This window comes from Coturnix japonica, chromosome 12 (genome assembly GCF_054131305.1).
Source record: "Coturnix japonica strain WE chromosome 12, WE-NBRP24, whole genome shotgun sequence".
Lineage (NCBI taxonomy): Eukaryota > Metazoa > Chordata > Aves > Galliformes > Phasianidae > Coturnix > Coturnix japonica.
In genome coordinates, this window is record NC_140674.1 from 22,633,712 (window position 1) to 22,651,497 (window position 17,786).

Below are 17,786 nucleotides of genomic sequence, written 5' to 3' on the forward strand. Positions count from 1 at the left end.
CAGAGGTTATACCATGAATTGGTATAGCGTCAAATAGGCCTTTTTCCTTGTTTGTCAATAGAAGTGAAGTAAGATTAATCAGGGGCATATCATGTGCTGAAATACTTGCATATTCAAGGAAGGTTGTAGGATACAAAAGGTTAGAAATAAAAGATAACACATAATTAACAGTCCATTCTTGAAGGGACTTGGGATGCCCAATAGTTGCATTTCCATAGAATTCGAAATCTGTTACATCACATATAGACTGTATTTCATTCAATACTCTTCACATTTATTGACAGAGTATTTTAACTGTTGGGTATTCAAACAGTGCTTAGCACAGTGGTTCTGGTCTGTGATGGAATTTCCTAAACATTAGTTCCCTACAAATGTGTAGAAGTTACCACAGTGTCCAAATTTAATTCACCAAGAACATTTTTTGTCAACATGTTTTGGTGACATTTTTCTCATACTGGTGGCTTTCTAAAGGTATTCTGTGATGTATCGTTAGGAGCATTAAGTCTAGTTGCACAGTAGAGTAGAGTAGCACTTTCTGCATTCTGTTCTTAAATTTAGCGTCACATAAAATCATCGAATCATAGAATAGTTTGTGTTGGAAGGGATGTTTAACATCATCCAGTTCCAGCCTCCTGCTGTAGGCAGGGGCATCTCTCACTGGACCAGGTTGCTCACAGCCTCTCTAGCCTGGCCTTGAGTGCTTCCACGGAGGGGGCATCCACAGCCTTTGTGGGCAACCTGTTCCAGTGTCTCACCACCCTCGCAGTAAAGAATTTATTCCTAGTATCTAGTCTAAATCTACACTCTTCCAGTTTCAAGCTATTTCCTTTCATCCTATCACTTCATGTCTTTAGATTACAATTAATTAGATATACATCAGCACAATTTTGTAATATCTAATGTGTTTATATTAAGTATTTATGTATCTAAAAAGGATACAGTGCCTTCTGAATACTTCATGTGATTGTTTAAAATAGATGTGAATGTGGTTTCCAGTGCTTAGGGTGAATGTATCTCTTTTGAAATCATCCTGGTGAAATGGAAGGCAGATACCATCCTGCTCTTTTTTGAAACAACAGTGCTACTTCTAACGTTGCCTTCTTGGGTCTACTCAGACACTGAATGGAGCAATTCTTTGGTCTGGTGGTGAGACCTCTAGCCAGAAGTGATTGTGCCAATATCCTGCAGACATCGGGGAAGAAATGGAAACTGGATAATAAGCTAAATCACTCTTCTGGCCATCATTTTATAACTTTTTAGCAATTGAAGTCTATTCATCTGTCTTTTGCCTTCATATTTTTTGGTACTGTAGGAACTTTAAAAGTTTTTCTTTTGAAGATGTGCCACCTACAAGAAATGGATTTAAGTATTCCAGGTCTGCATACTGATCTGTGCTTCCAATTAGTAACACATGTGTATTCCTCACTGTGCTTCTGATGAGGAGATGGAAAATACGCTGTGTTCTGTACAGCTTGTTGCTTTGGTTTATAAACTTCTTTGAGCAAACTTTGCTAGTGAGTGTATAAAGGCACATACAAACATTCTATCAAAAGCACAGGATGATTAAGAGATACCACGTCCTAACATGTTTATGCTTGAAATATATGTGTAGTCAAAATTAAACTGATAGATGTACCTTAAAAAAATCTACTGTACTTGCCTACCTTCTCTTCTTACTGTGGATTTGTGTTGTCTGTATGTGCTGGTTTCCTTATAGCATTTATGTTTGGATTTATGTTGTCTATATACTGATTTCCTTGCAGCATTAGAAGTACTGGTTTTCTCACCAACATTTAAAGCACTGCTTATTAAATGTTGTATATGAGAGACATCTAAAGGTATTTCTTTCTTTGATGCATCTTGATAAATTTGCATAAAATTAAGACACACTAGGTAGGTTTTGTGTTTACTTACAGAAGACCACTAAATTAAATGAAGTTTCATGAATGGAAGGGGGAATCTGTCTCATACTGAAAGCTCATCGTTGCAAGCATTGTTAGAAAATATTCAGGCTTGCTTGGTCTGACTTTTCTAAATATTATCCTTTTTTTTTTTTTTTTTTTTTTCCTAAAGCAGTTTGTAGATAGATATACTAAGGAAAGGACTGAATTAACAGCAGGTCTTCAACTGTTTCATTAATGGAATGCCACATGGTAAATAATCAGCCTCTAAGTGAAGACAATCAGAAGTACTGTATTTTTCACCTCTTCATAAGTGCTTCATAAATGCCATTTACTTTGGTGCTGTCTGGATCTCTGGTCTGCTCAGTCTGAAAAGAATTTTTGATTGATTGATGAAATTCTGCTTGCATACTACCAGTCAGCTCAATTAGTCCAATAGAACTGAAGATCCTGCATGGAAGGAGGGGTATCTGTGCAGCCTTATTTTAAGCATCAGATGTAGATTCCTGAATTAGGAGAAAAAGCTCCGTGGACTTCCTGTGAATGAAAGAGAGAGCAGCTGCAGTGCAGCCAAATTAATGGCCTAACTGCTGGCTGACTGAAGTGACAGAACTGTTCTCTGGGAATGCCCAAGTCCAAGCTAAGGAAGCGAGTCTGCCTTAACAGCAGTCAGAAGTATAAGGAGATCATGCTGTGTGTTTTGGTGGTTGTGTTGTTTTTTATTTGTTTTTGCTTCTTAACACTGATAACCATTTCAGTTATAGGGATTTGTCCATGAATTTAAAAATGCAGCATTCGTCTGTATTGGTCAAGGTAATTTAACTGAGTTGAAGACAAGTGGGAGTTTTGACAATTTGCATCTGCTTTCTTTTTGAAATCAGCCAGGAAATCCAGCCAGTAAAACAATGCAGTATTCCTGTTTAAATCAATAAACACATGAAGCAAGGTTTCCATATCCTGCCAGGATAAAAGAGGTGTAGTTACTATTGTTTCAAGGTGATAAAACAGTTTTGGTTACTGTGTCAAAGTGATCTGGAGATAAGAATCTCCCAAGGTGTTTGAAAACAGGCAGTATGTATTGTAGTGATAACAGGCGTACATTAAATGGTCTGGATTTTGCAAGACTTGGTTTGCATTGCATGGAGATTTGGCTACAAATACGTAGCGTAGAGAAGAACATGTTTTGCCTTCGGCATAGCCCATACCCACTCACCACCTGCACAGTGGAAAGGCTTCATATTTCAGGTCATTTTTAATTACTGGATATCCTGAAACAAACTGACACAATTTGGTTAGGGTCAATGTGACCAATTTTGGCAACTTCTTCTCATTAATGAAGCAGTTAATCTTACAGTGTAAGAGCTGAAACAGTTGTAGAGGACTTAGGCGTTCTGTTGGAATGATGGTTTTACAACACAGCTCTGGAAAATAGCATTTTTTTGTTCTTTATAGTTAAGCCTCCAACAAGTAATTTCTTGTGCACATTTCAAATTGACAGTTTACTTGTGTTTGAAGGACAGGGGCTAGCAGCTGTAGAGATGAATGGAAATTAAATTAAAGATTAGGTAAAATAAATGCAGATGTCTCAGAGGATACACATCTTTATACCAGCAACCAGCCATCTACTAAATGTGAAATGGTAAAAGGTTTTAAAGAGTTTTTGGTGCTTTTTCAAAACCTGTCATTTTTAAAAATTTCAATACAAAGAAGTTTCTGTTGTTGTAAGCATTTCCTTTCAAGGTTAATAGTCCAAACATGTGCCAATGCAGGACTGGAGGCGGAATGCAAAAGCTAAAGATTACACAAAGCAATTGAAAGCTAAAGTAATGTAATGATATTTTAAACAGTAATGGCCATTAGTAATTGTTCATTAATATTAATGGTGTCTCCCCCATCAAGAGGCCTCTTCTGTTATTTGTTGTTACATATTAAGCTATTGTTTAAGAAGAAGTGCTTAAGTTTCTACAGAGAAAATTTGCAATCTTTTAAATAATTTCCTGCTAAATCCTAGATTTAGTGGAGCACCTGTAATTTTTTTTTTAAGCTTGAAGCTTAACAAATTAGTTACATGTGTGTATCACAGAATGTAACAGTTGAAACTGTTGAGAAATTTCCTTATAGCTATTTTCAGCCCAGAAATCTGAATAAAAGACTCTCTGTACTGGGATAGTACAACTTTTTGGTTTAATACTTTACAGATTTTTGGAACAAAATGCACCAGAAATGAAAAGCAGCATTTTTTGCTGACCTTGTTGGAAGGCTAACACTGTTTCTGGGAAATAAGCAAAACAAGCAGTTCTTTGTTGGCAGAAGGAGAGAGAGAAAAGGAGGGGAGCTCAGTCTTTTTTTCCTCACAGTGTCGTGACTAAGTCAAAACTGTAATATAGCTGTGTTCTTTCTTTCTTTTTTTTTCTTTTTCTTTTTCTTTTTTTTTTTTAACCTTTATAGACATATGTTTTTCATTAAATTGTGTTGCGTGACACCTGGCGCTGGCAGCTGATGTGAGTTAGGATCTGGACTGCCCGTAAACAAAGTAGAGAAAAAGGTCCAGAACTGCATCCAGACACTTTTGACACTAAAATAATAAAAGTTGGTACAATCAGTTCAACACATATGTCAGAAACAATTTACATTTGCATGTTTTGGCTTCTGCAACTTGCAGATTGCCTTGCCCACAAAATAATCCTTGCTTAGTATGTACCCAGAACTTAGTATATAACAGGAAAGTCTGATACAATGTCAGAAAAACTAGTTCACTAGAATATCTTCAGTAATTTACATAAAAACAAGCACAGAATTGTCTAATTTTTTATCTAACTGGAGAAAGACAATTATGTAGGATTGAGATGTGAACTAAACTGTTGCAATTCCATGGACTGCAATGAAACTGTGGCCACACACTTCATGTTTGGAACTTATTTCTACATTTTTATTCGCTTTCATTTGATCTGGAAAATTGTGTAACAGCTGTTTATTGAAGAGACTCAGTTCATTTTGCAAAACAAATTTGTTTCTCCCAAAGGGAATTGAATTCAAGGGCACCTTGAATCAGTTTGCTAGAATGGTGACTGCTTTTCATCTGCTATGTTAAAACCAATCTCCTTTATGGTGATGGAGCTGAGCTTTTTAGATTTTTCCTTTGTTTGCAGAACCTTAGACATGTTCCTCTGGGAGTGCCAAACCCTGGCTAGGGAATTCAAGCTTCTTGAAGACTGTAACTAGCCTCGGACCTCTTAGAAGCAGTGCAGAGTTTCTAAGTCCGAACACAGACTGAACAGAGCTGCTAAAGCACTGCTGATTTATTAGATGAATTGGAGTCAGTATTCATATTGAGCGGTCTAGTTGGAGCCACAACTGTGAGTTTTTCTTTTTTGACTCAGACTCTGTTATGTTCCTAATGGCATTCAAATATAAATTCGGAATTCAAATATAAAATAGCAGATATTAACAAATCCAATTAGGTAGCAAAAAATGTGGCTGTTTGAGATCTGTAGATCAAGATCTACAGAGATGAAACAGACATGTGTAGAATGTTGTTTTGCCATTAAGGTTGCTCACAACTGTTGACACAAGATTTTCCTTTGACTTGTCAGGGCTCATTCAAACTTTCAGGGACAAAGAGATTGCAGCTACACACAAGAAAACATTACCAAACTTTTCAGTATAGGATTTCAACTCTGATTAAGTTAAGAGTACAAAAGAGAATAAGTAACAGTTTGGGCTAATTTCAGGAAAAGCAGTGAAGTAAAAGACTTTTCTCAAAATGAGCTTGCATGGGTAGTTCTTCCATTGCTGGGATTCTTTCCATTCCAAGTAGTGTACTTAAAGATTCGCTATTAATTTGAAATCTAGGCAGTATCAGACATACCAAACCCACTTGAAGATATTCCAGGTACTATAATTTGTTGTTTTCCCCATGCATACCACTGCAACTTACCTTCCAGAAAAGCAACCTACTGTCATCTCCAAGAGTATTTTTCTCTCTTGTTTGAAGAACTCACACAGTAAAAAGTTAAAAGCAGTGAAAACTCTTGGTCATGTAATAACTGTTACTACGTGATCGTTCTTTTCTGCACATCTTCTGAGGAGTCCGGAATTCTGCCTGGTCATGTTTTTTGCACAAGTAGAGAGCTTTTCAGGGTAAGACCTATCCAGTGCTATACGTAATGTTGTGCACAGAAAGTAGGAGGCCAGGGAGGTGGGGGAGCTTCAGAGTAATAAGGGGGAAGTGGTTTTAAGTGATTGTAAGTTGTGGCACAACTGCTTGAGAAATAAGTGTGACCACATATTTGAATGGTATTGATTCTGTAAAGAATCAAAAGGGTGTCCCTTTTGCACTTTCTTTATCTGTCAAAACTTCAGTGGCAAATGCTCCTGGTTGCAGCTTAAGTTTGTAGCAATACTACCTTAGGTTTTCTGATGCATTATTTGGTGTCCTTAACTGTTCTGATGAACTGCAGAACTTTTGGGCTGTTAGTACATTTAGGAAGACTGAGAGTGCTGGAGTATTAGTGTTAGTACTGCCCATTCCTCTTTGTGTTGTCTCTGGCTTTGTAACATCACCAAATTTCTTTGCTGTGCATCATTTATTTCAGTTATTCCAGATACAACTAGGTTTGAGGAGAATGTGGGAACGTCATTCATCTTTGGTAAACTTTTGTGTTCTTTGACCTGGATGTTCCTATACGTCCTTTGGTTTTGTCATGTCAGAGTTTCTCACAGATAACAGCTGTTGATGTAGGAAGCTGCAGTTTTTGTGTAAGCCAGTCTGCATTCACACAGTATAGCTGTCTTTTTTTGTCTTTGGAGCATCATGCAGAGAAACCTACATCTGCAATTGTAGAAAGATCTAGCTCAGGGCTGGTATGGCCCTCTTGAAGCTAGCGATAATGCACTTCCACAGAACGAAGTGAGTGGCTCTGCGCTGTAGTCTCTGGGTTCCAGGAGGCTTTAAATGGGGATCAAATGGCATTTAAGTGCCTCTGGAGAAGCCACATTGAATGACACGCTAGTTGTCTGCCCTATACTCTCCAGGACTTCTGATTCTGGAAGCATGTTGCAAAGATGCTTTAGAAATGTTTGCACGCTTTCCAAACAGCCTGGAAGGATCTACTAGCATGGACTTTGCACCACCTACAGGTAATAAAGTTGTTTCTAGACCCAAAGTGACCTCAGTATAGCACAGCAGTGATCCTCACCTATTAGGTATGGCTAGTACTCATCTGCAGAATGAACAAAATTAATCTACACCCCAAATAAAACCGTATAGTTGGCATGTTGAAAATTCATTATATTTCACTCCTGACACCTCTCTGTAGGATGTCGGTGCTGAATGCTATTCTTAGCACCATGAACAGGAAGAACTTTTGTCTTAGATAAGTCAGGAGGACATAGAATGTCTTTGGGTTGCTTAATCTGTAAATGTGCTTGCTTGTGCAATAGCAAACCACTGAAAATGACTGATACCAACCATCACTACATTTGTATAACACAATAAGATGCCCAAGGGTGTCTCTGGCACCAAAAAATACAAAGTGGTTCTGTTTCTCACAGTCTTTTGTCCACTGTGTACAATCTGCAAATTTTGATCAGTCTTTCTTTTGCCTACAGGACGACATTCTCAGACTGCCTGCCTCATAATAAGCAGTTTATTTAGCTGGAGCCAATCTATTTGTTCTATGCTGTGGGTGGTTACTGTTTTGATCATTTTCCTGAATGGCTCAGTTACATTTTTAATTGGTGTTTGAAGACATTTTGCTCTCAGTTGTTTTGTTTTCTGTAAGTAGTCCTTCCTGAGAGCCATGATCATGCTTTACATGACTGCTTCCTATCTTGACTCAGGAACTCTATGTACGTAAGATTACCCATAAGCTATTGTCTCTATAGTTTATCCAGTACATCTATATTATTTCTGGGGATTATATCCAATATTATTATCCCAGTCATTTTAGTACACTTTTCCCAGTGACATCATAACATCCTTTCTGCTTACTCATCTTCTGTGCTGAGCTCTGTACACATGCAGAAATCTGTGTGCATATATATTTGTATGTGGACATGTATGCAATCTAGTTTTGAAAAGAGCGCTGTCTAGCCCAGCTGCAGCAACAATACTCTTCTGCAGGAAACAGCTCATTGAACTTTTTTCTCAAACCATGTTCCCTCAGGAGAACATTCTGCAGAACATCATTTCTGGAAAACATGCTTTCCAGTGGACATGTTGGTACTGTCATAGATCAGTCATGCAACAGCAAGTGTGTGCCTGGCCACGTTCAGCCTCAAGCTCTATTGGTGTGAGCCATGAGAAGGATAACAGGGAACTGCGTGGGCTGGTGCTGGTACACAGAGCAGCTGTAGTTTGAGAGTACACAGTGCTTCTAAGGTGGGCCAAGAACTGTACTTGGGAAAGTCGCACTGGCTGTAAGTTGCCTACATATGGTGAGGGACAGGAATGAGAACCTCAGCTTCCAAGCACAGCACGGCCTTGCCCTCATGATTTATCCTGTGCAATTGCTTCAAACTGGAGATGCTGTGTTCTGTCTGAGATGACCCACAGTGTCCCCCAGGAAGGGGATGCGCAGTGCTTTCCACAGTGCAGAAGTTTGGAAGATCATTGGGATGGGCTGTTTTGCAGAGAACCCATTCCACAGTACTTAAGCTGCTAATAAAGAAGAACCCTAACATTTAACACATTATCAAAAGGCTTGCACGTAACTATGTGCAGTGGCTTTCAGTGGAACTGAGGCCTAAGAGTACTTGGCATTCTGCCGTTATTTAATTATTATTTGGGTTTTTTATTATTATTATTACTGTTCCATTAACATTTTGGATATATTAGGATATATTTTTTAGACCAGTTGAAGGCAGCAGTTGTTGTGGATGGTGCTACAGAATCCCCTGGATTTTGGTTTCGCTTTGTTTTCTGTATTGAATCACATAATAGTTTCCATTTTATACTAACATTATTTCCATTAATATTTGTTTTGAGCTGGGTTAGATTGATTTAATGTGCATTATGTATCCATGCACATACGCACAAACTAGATGTGTCTTTGCAAAAGTAAACCATCTATATGATTTGCCTGTGACATTACTGTGATTGTACTCAAGAATAACTCTAGTGGAATAATGCCGTTAGGTGGTTAATAAGATCAAAAGCTAGATCTCAACATCTCTATTTATCAGATAGTTTTGAATGATTAGGAAAAAAAGTGATTTTGTCAGTATATCAATTTAATGCTTCATTTTAAGTTAGGCTTTATCTTAACCTTTACAGAGCTATCTGTAGTTGTTTGAAAGCATGGATACATGACTTCTCTGTACTCGATGACTTGATGTTTCTGAGTGTATCCATAACTGTTAGTCTGCTATGAAGTAAGATGTCTGATATTGAAGCTGAATGAAGAGTTATCTGAATCTCTCTCTCTTTTTTTTCTCTCTCTCTCTCTCTCTCTCTCTTTTTTTTTTTAACAGTGTATGATGGGGGGAAACACAGTGCCAAGAGGTTCGAATGACAACTATTGAATTTGTTCCTGTTATCTAATTCTATTCCAATCAGTGGCAGTTTTGAACAGAGCAGTTTCTCTCTGGACCTGTGTCCAGAGGTTTTAGACCTACATTCCTCTGAGGAGAAAGGTACTTATAGAAGGAGAAGCAGAACCCAATAATACAGGTGGTGGACTTGGCTGAGGATGGCTCTTACTCTTTTGCCTCTGTGTATCTACTGCACTGAAAAATCCAGGTGACATAAGTCCCTTTTCTTGGAAGTAGAGTAGGATTTTTGTTGTTTCGGGGAAATATGATGAGAGATGACACACCTGACTTGTAGGTAATTCGGTACAATTTAATTTCTACACTTCTAATGTCTGGTGTAGGAATGCTTCACTTACTGTACTAAGCTTCCTGTAATTCCTTGATCATATGTAATAATGGATAGCATTGCTTGAAAGGAAAGGAAGTTACTGTAAGAGTTAGGGCTGACTGGATGAAAATGTTCTCTGTCCCCGTGAGAAGAAATGACTTTGAGAGTTACTGGGGACCATAACTCTGGGAGAAATATTTCTCAGTGTATACTCATCATCTTGTTCTTTGCCTTCTTGCATCTGTAGTTTCAGCTGTTACAGATCTGGTGCAGATCTGCTGATAAAGGGGGAGTGTTTTAAAGCAAAGGCAGTAGGTAGCATGGCAAGTGGTATTACAACTCAGGCTCTAGCCCTGATTCACCATACACGCTATTAGACTTCACTTAACTTTGCCTGGTTCTATAATTTGTATGTGCTGCTTAGATGAAAACAGTGTTTATATGTAAGACTGACTGTATTGTGGTGTAATCCCTCAGCCAGCCTGGATTGTAAGTGTAGCTGTCCTGTCAGTCAACCAACCACTGACATGCCAAAGATCTAAACTCATGTTTACACATGTGAAAAGAGTTAAATTCCTGCTGAAGTGTTTATGGTACTGGAAATTTAACACCAGATTTACACTGATATTCTTCATATAATTGTACTTATAATATTTCTTAATTATTTTAATTAGAATGAGACTAGATCCTCTGTGTTTCAAAGCTTTCCATTACAAAAGTAGTTTGATTCTTGCACCCATCTCTCATTCCTGCCTTTCCTTCTTGGCGCCGCAGTTTGCTGTCCTTTAGAGATTTGCCAGTGAAAAGCTGGATTTGTCCATCTTTCCTCTTCCCTGAAAACAGTTTATTTCTCCCATCTGTTCTCCTGTGTTCACTGAGCATAAACATTTTCACAGCTACCCAGTGCTTTTGTTAGGAACCTGTCTAACTAGAAAATACCTTTCTAGCTTCAGGCAATTTTTAGTTTGTTATACAGCTACAGAAATGTGTTGGCCAGCCCAGTAAAAGGATGACTTGTGGGCAGGAGCAAGCAGCTGAGCATGGAAGAGGTGGTAACAGTCAATACCCCTGTTTCATGAGGAAGCATGATGTCATTTTTGTGGATACAGCTGTCTGTGGACCACATACCCTAAGTCAGTGGAAAGGTTACATTACTGCAGGGCTTCTTTTAGCTTGGATTATTTCTCGAGCTGAATTTGCCACTGAAGCTAAAATATCATAACTGCACTCTCAGATGACCCCACAGTGCTAGGACCTATGTGATACTGGGTCATCCAGAAAGAAAGATGTTGGAGTGGGTCCAGAGGAGGGCCACAAAGAAGATCAGAGGGCTGGAGCACATCCCCTGTGAGGACAGGCTGAGGGAGCTGATGCTCTTGAGCCTAAGCAGCCTTCCAGGACCTGAAGGGGACCCACAGGAAAGATGGAGAGGGATTTCTTATGAAGGCATGTAGAGACAGGACAGGAGGAAATAGCTTTAAAATGGAAGAGGGTAGTTTTAGACTAGATATCAGGAGAAGGTACTTTACTATGAGGGAGGTGACACACTGGCACGGGTTTCCCAGAGAGGCTGTGGATGTCCCCTCTGTGGTAACACTCAAGGCCAGGCTGGATGGGACTGTGAACAACCTGGTCTAGTGAGGAGTGTCCCTGCCTACAGAAGAAGAGTTGGAACTAGATGATCTTGAAGGTCCCTTCCAACCCAAATCATTTCTATGATTCACTCTGTTATTCTGTGAAAATTCAGTTCAGATCTGATGTAAGCACGTATGAATATTTCAGCCTAATGAAGCATGGCAAAATGTATCCTGGCCCAATGCCTGCATACCTCCAATTGCAGAATGACAGACAATACCTGATTTGGCAGAAAGCTCGGAGAGCTTTCAGACTCTGAAATTATCAACCCATCTCTTTCAGTGCACACTTCCAAGAGTTCTTGCTGTACTGCATCCTACAGTGTTAGATGCGAACTCAGCATAAAGATCAAGTTCTGAGAAGCAGAGAACTGTGTTGAGATTTCAGTTTTCATATGGTAAGAGCAGTGAGTGAGAGACAAGAAAGAAACAAATCTCAGTTCCTTGGGAAGAAAGATAAAGTAGCTCTTCTGAGAAGTACTTTATTATCTAGGGTGTTGTTGTTAAAAAAGAGATGCTTTCTTAGTTATGCTGTCACCTCATTAGTGAAAGAATACTTGCAAAAATGTCAGTGAATTTTTAAAGCGGTATGTGGCTACCACTTATCATTCAAACTGATTTCAGGCACCATACTTGTTTTTTTCCTGGAAATGTGAAGGCAGGGGAGGAAATGAGGAACAATTCACCCTGTGGTTCACAAAGGATATTGCATTTCTGAGAACTGGTATGTTTTATTTAAAGGTAAAGTGGAGGTAATGTCAAAACTGTGCATGCAAGCAAAGCAAAAGGATGAATTCCTTCACTGCTTCATATCAGCAGGCAGATGTGAAGCTGTTTCCAGGAAAATAGGATTTCAGCATGGGTATTGGTTACTTAGGAAGACAAATGCATTGTGCATTTTCTTGCAGAGCACATCCCCATCTGGTTTGAGATATCTCTTTGATCACCTGTGTCCCACTGTACTCCCACCTCAGACTTATGTGCCCCCCCGCCACTCACTGAGCACACCTGTGATTTCTTTCCTGCAGTTATGAATCACCAGCACCAAATAACAGGCAACACATCCATCTCACAGCAAAGCTGTCCTTCCCAGACTCCACAGCCAGGCCTATTGAACATGCCCAATGCACTGACGGCGCAGCAGCAGCAGCAGCAGAAACTGAGGCTCCAGCGAATCCAAATGGAGAGGGAACGAATAAGGATGCGCCAGGAGGAGTTACTGCGACAGGTAACGTTGAGGATACACTTCTATTTTGCTCAATAACTTTTCTTTTACCCGGTGCAAATAGTAGCACTGTTGCTTGTTGTCGTGATTAACTACTGCTTTAGGTGAAAATAACAAAAAATGAATATAAATGGAGTCTTTGTGAAAAGACAGAGAACGTTTCATTTTTTCACTGCAATGAGAATATTTGTATAAACAGCTTATAATGACGTATTTGCTTCATATTTACTTTTTTCACTTTTGCCTCCTTTAAGCATAGAAGAATTGAAGGAAACGATGTTTTACAAAATTCAGAACAATCATTTGTAGTTGTACAAAAAAAGCAAAAAAAAAAACCATTAAAATTATGTCCTTTTACAAATCCTGAAGTAACACATTCCTATCTTTACATGTGATTATTCCCATCATCCTCGGTGAATGGAAACAGTATTGTAGCTAAACATATGCCCTTGCTGAGCAGTGGTGAATGGCAGATACAAGTCTATTAATGTCTCTGACATGTTTTACTGACTCACGTCATGAATTTGACTTTTATGGTTCAGGTTTGAGTGCAGAAACTCTGCAGATGCTGTCTTGTGTCCATGCTCAATTTTCATTAACCCTAATTTATGGGAATTACATTGTGCTACATCATCTGTGTGTGTAGAATGACTGTGTTCAGTGTGGTGTTCTCTGACTTGATTGGTAATCTTAAACCTTGTGCATACCTTCACTGTTACTGTCCAGAACTGAGGACATAATAGGGAACATAGAAGAGATGGAAGAAAGTGGGCATATCTGGTGTGAGTTTAGTCATATTTTTATCATGCTAGTAACATGTTCCACTATTTTTACTCTCTTTGGCCCTGTTCTTGCTTCAGGACAACAGCAAATTAAGCATCAAAACAGTTGAGCAATTAACACAAGGGTGGGTATTCCTGCCTGCTCACTGTTTGTTTTTTGTTGAAACTAATACATGCTCAGCAGTGCGGCCATGTGGTGCTTATTCAGGCCTTCAACTATACAATACTTATGGTCTTTCTTTGAGCTACGCGTTATATAAAGCAGGACAGTATCACTTTGCATTACTACAATTTTCAGACCTGATTTAGCTTTTAGAGAATGACATATTCACCACTTGCAGGAAGCAAGACGTAAAATCTATCCTTTTCAAAAGAATTTTGTGCCCTTCCTGTCATCAGCCTGAGCAGCAGCTCAGAAGGATGTGGCAAATCCCTCCGGGGTCTGACCCTTCATTGTGCTTTTGCTTTTTTAGTATAACCTACCTAAGGGAAAAACTGAGTAAAGTGTGTACACTGCTGTGAGGTGACTGCAAGGAGGTGCAGAGAGCTCAAACAAGATGGGAGGAATTCTTTCAGCAAGTCACAACCCCGCTTTCCACCGGGCAGCAGCTGCTGGCTCCCCACAGCCATTCCTGGCTGCAGCTGCTTGGGTGGAGCAGCACTCCCAGCCTGGAGGAGCATGCAGCACTAGAGGCACTCTGCTCAGGGAATTTGTTTACCACGTTGGTTGGTACAGCCACCAGCACAGCAAATCAAGTCCTTGCAGGAAGGGCTGTGCATTTCGGAACACCAGTGTGACTCAGTTCCCATTTAATTGTTTCCTTACTCAGTTTTGTCATTCCAAAAAGAGCTTTCTTTCTCCTTGATCTATTTAATTTTACTTTCTTTCAGCTTTCCAAAGGAAAAGGGAGTATGTGCTTACTGCTCAGGAGGCTTCCTGGAAATGGAAGTTATTAGAGCAGTGTCAGATAGAAATCTTGACAGGGCCATACTGGGAAGACATCCTAGCACCCTTCTCTGTGTGTGCATCTTCTGCCTTGTTTGGAAGGGACTGTCACAGAAAGGCAGTGCGTCTCAGATGTTGCCTTCTGATCCCCAATCCTCTTCCATAAGCATGGGAGTGGAAGGGTACAGGGACTCAAAAGCAGCTGTAGAGGGAATGATGCGTGGGGATGCAGATGAGGATTTGTCACTATTTGGTTTTGAAGAGCAAATCTCACTGACATGCTCCATCCTGAACAGGAAAATTTCCCACTGCACAGGTTGGTGCACAGACTGACCCACTGATGGCACAAGCGATGTCTAGCTATTGCACTGTCTGCTCTGAGAATGAGGGCTGGCAGAAAAGGAGCTGAAATGGCTAGCAATGTAAACTCCCTTTACACATCATCACATCCCAGCCTGAAATGACTGTCTGGCAACTGATCATGGAGTGCAGCTCAGTTCTGCCAAGGAGGATTCCAGGAAATGTGACAATGAATTTATAGACTCACTTGGCACACAGCTTAAAAGGAGCTTACATTGGAGCTGTGTTCAGAGACACTGAATAATGCAATATACTGCAATCCTTTGAAGCTTTTAAAGATTTTGCAAATAGTCACTGTCAGAGCACTCTGACATGCCTTAATGCTATCAGAACACTGAGGGGTGGGGGTTGCTTGTTTTTGTTGGTATTATTTGTTTTGAAAATCACATTCAGGCTTTTAAACTTGTGCTTTAGTGCCCTAGCACTTGGTCCTTTGTGAACTAAGTGCCAAGGATGGTCTCTGCTGACCAACAGGAGGAACTCCTGCATTTGGGAGCTAGGAGGTGATGGAATGGCTAAGAGTACATTGTCACAGCCTACGGCTGCAATATTGCCATTCTTAGTGCCACAAGAGATACATTTTGCAATGTATCTGGATTTTATGTGCAAGTGCACTTTGTCAGGAGTTGGAGCTTCAGAAATCCTTACTGTATTTTGCTGTTTTGTATGTTGTGTTGCATTCCTCTTGGCAACTTGTGCCAGTGCTTCACTGCTCTTAGCATAAAGAGCTTTTTCCTTATGTCCAGACTAAATCTTCCCTCTTTTAATTAATATATGGATACAATATTCTGAAAGAGACAGATACTTGGATCTAGACCAAGATCCTCCGTGTTATTTTATCCTTTAGAAATAGCATTTGATTTTCAGAAGTGGCAGAAAAGTGGTAACCAACATGTATTTTACGTTTTGACAAATCAGGTCCTGATGTTACCTTTTCTAGTGGGAACTGTGTCCTGTGAGGTGTGAATTTGTACCACCCAAGTATCAGAAACATGAACTTAATTTCTCGATTGGTCTTCAGGAAAATAAATCTTAGCTGAATCCATCCAGCTTCATTTTGACTGTTTGACTTCCTTTATCTTTCAGTATTTTCTTTTTGTCTGCCTTCTTCTTTCTCTCTGTCTTGCTAGTGTTAGCCTTGCTTATATTGTTGTATTTGCTATGTAATTGTTATATGTTAAAAAATATTTTCGGTGTCTTCAAATAGACAGTTAAAAAGCAGGTCTGCCCATTTTCTGAGATGTTACATTTTCACGGACTCCAGTCAGTTTAATTATATATAAAACATCACCAATGATATTGTCATTTGAGAAACAAACTGATATATTTAAGCTACCATACATAAGTCATCAAAAATCTTCACTCTTTTTATTCTTAGAATTTACTAAATAATTGCATGACCTAGCGTAGATTATTATTTATCTGTGGTGATAATTAGGCTGAGTTGGGTAGGTTTACTGATATGGCTTTATTATTTTTAAGGTCCTAGGATTTTCATTTGGGACATCTGTGTGGAGCAAAACAGTATTTGTGTTAGAGCTCTTTACCACTAGATGTCATGGTTGTTTCACAGAGCTAAAATGAGGAGGATTTAACTTTCATGAAGAGCTGAAACAAGTTTCTTTAGTCTCATTTGTAATCTTTAAGACAGTATGCAAGACACAGATCAGGCAGGCACTTAATATTAAGCAAAGAATTCATTATAAAAATTATTGGATCAAATTCTTGGCTGCAGTGGTCTTTCTAACTTGTTAAATGCTTTTGGATTGCAAGTTAGAATCTTCTGCTTTGGTGCCTAGCAAAATATGTCACCTAGTAGCAACTAGATGACAAAGTAGAGTAGAGTAGAACAGAGTAGAATAATTCTGTTGGAACATACTAACAAATAGCACCAGGTCTACATGCCTGACCTCGTCATGGCTAACCAAAAGTTAAAGCCTGTTACCGTGGGTGTTAGCCAGATACCTCTTGAATACTGACAGGCTTTGGGCATCAACCGCCTTTCTTGGAAGCCTCTCTCACTATGGGAGGCCTCCAGTAGATTCTGCAGCACAGATAGACAGTTCCTGTCTACAACATCACAGTTTTCTTCACAGTATAAACAAATAATCTTCACTTTTATCATTTAGAATTACTTTCCTGAATAAAAATGTGGATATATATTACATGTTTTCTTGTATTAAGACTGCAGTGGTTCTGAACTGTTGGAATAACCCTCTTTCCCTTATATATTTTTTGCCTTCTCAGGAAGCTGCATTGTGCAGGCAGCTCCCCATGGACTCTGACAACATGACCGCAGTTCAGACAGCTGTGAGCACAGCTGCCATGACCCAAGATATGAGATCTATTACAAACAATGGATCTGATCCTTTCTTGAACAGGCAAGTTCATGTCCTCTTCATTAGACAGTTCACACTTTTAAAACTGTGTCTCTAGTTTCCTAAATCATCTTTTGTGCATACTCTGAAGAGGAATACAATATAGTGGATGACCTGAAATCTTTCAGTTTACACTTCCTGAAGGAATTGTAGAAAAATCAAACAAATGGTAGCAGGTGGTTTGAAGTGTACTGTATGTATGTGCACGTAGAATAACCTAGGTACATAACATGAGTACAAATAAATTGACTTCTTTTAGGCTGTTAGAACTGTTTTTGTCTAGAGAGGTGTGTATACATGTGTATAGTTCCAAATTAACATGACCTTGCTTCAGTCACTTTGAATTTGCAATCATGTAAATGACTGTATTGGAAGCCAGCAATAATGGTGAGGCTTAATGACTCATTATTTAATATCTAACCTATTGGATTGTCTTTTCACATGATATGATTAGGGACAATGCCTAACAGAACACCATTACTGAGGCTTTTTCATGTTTCAATTTACAGTGGGCCATACCATTCCAGGGAACAGAGTACAGACAGTGGCTTGGGATTAGGATGCTACAGTATACCAACAACACCTGAAGATTTCCTCAGCAACGTAGACGAGATGGATACAGGTTAGAAGTGTAATGATATTAATAACATCTAGTTATAGCTAGTAGTGGTTTATAATTGCATAGTGGGGCTTTTTTAG

The 17,786-nt window shown here is 39.2% G+C and overlaps 1 protein-coding gene across 1 annotated transcript in view; it reads left to right on the forward strand.

The window, feature by feature from the left end:
* Positions 1–17,786, forward strand: part of WWTR1 (WW domain containing transcription regulator 1) — a 39,088-nt gene that overhangs the window by 17,577 nt on the left and 3,725 nt on the right. Inside the window, exons 3-5 of the mRNA XM_015872127.3 lie at positions 12,425–12,624; positions 16,957–17,090; positions 17,597–17,709. Of these exons, the coding sequence (XP_015727613.2) occupies positions 12,425–12,624; positions 16,957–17,090; positions 17,597–17,709 (447 nt within the window). The remainder of the gene's footprint in view (positions 1–12,424; positions 12,625–16,956; positions 17,091–17,596; positions 17,710–17,786) is intronic.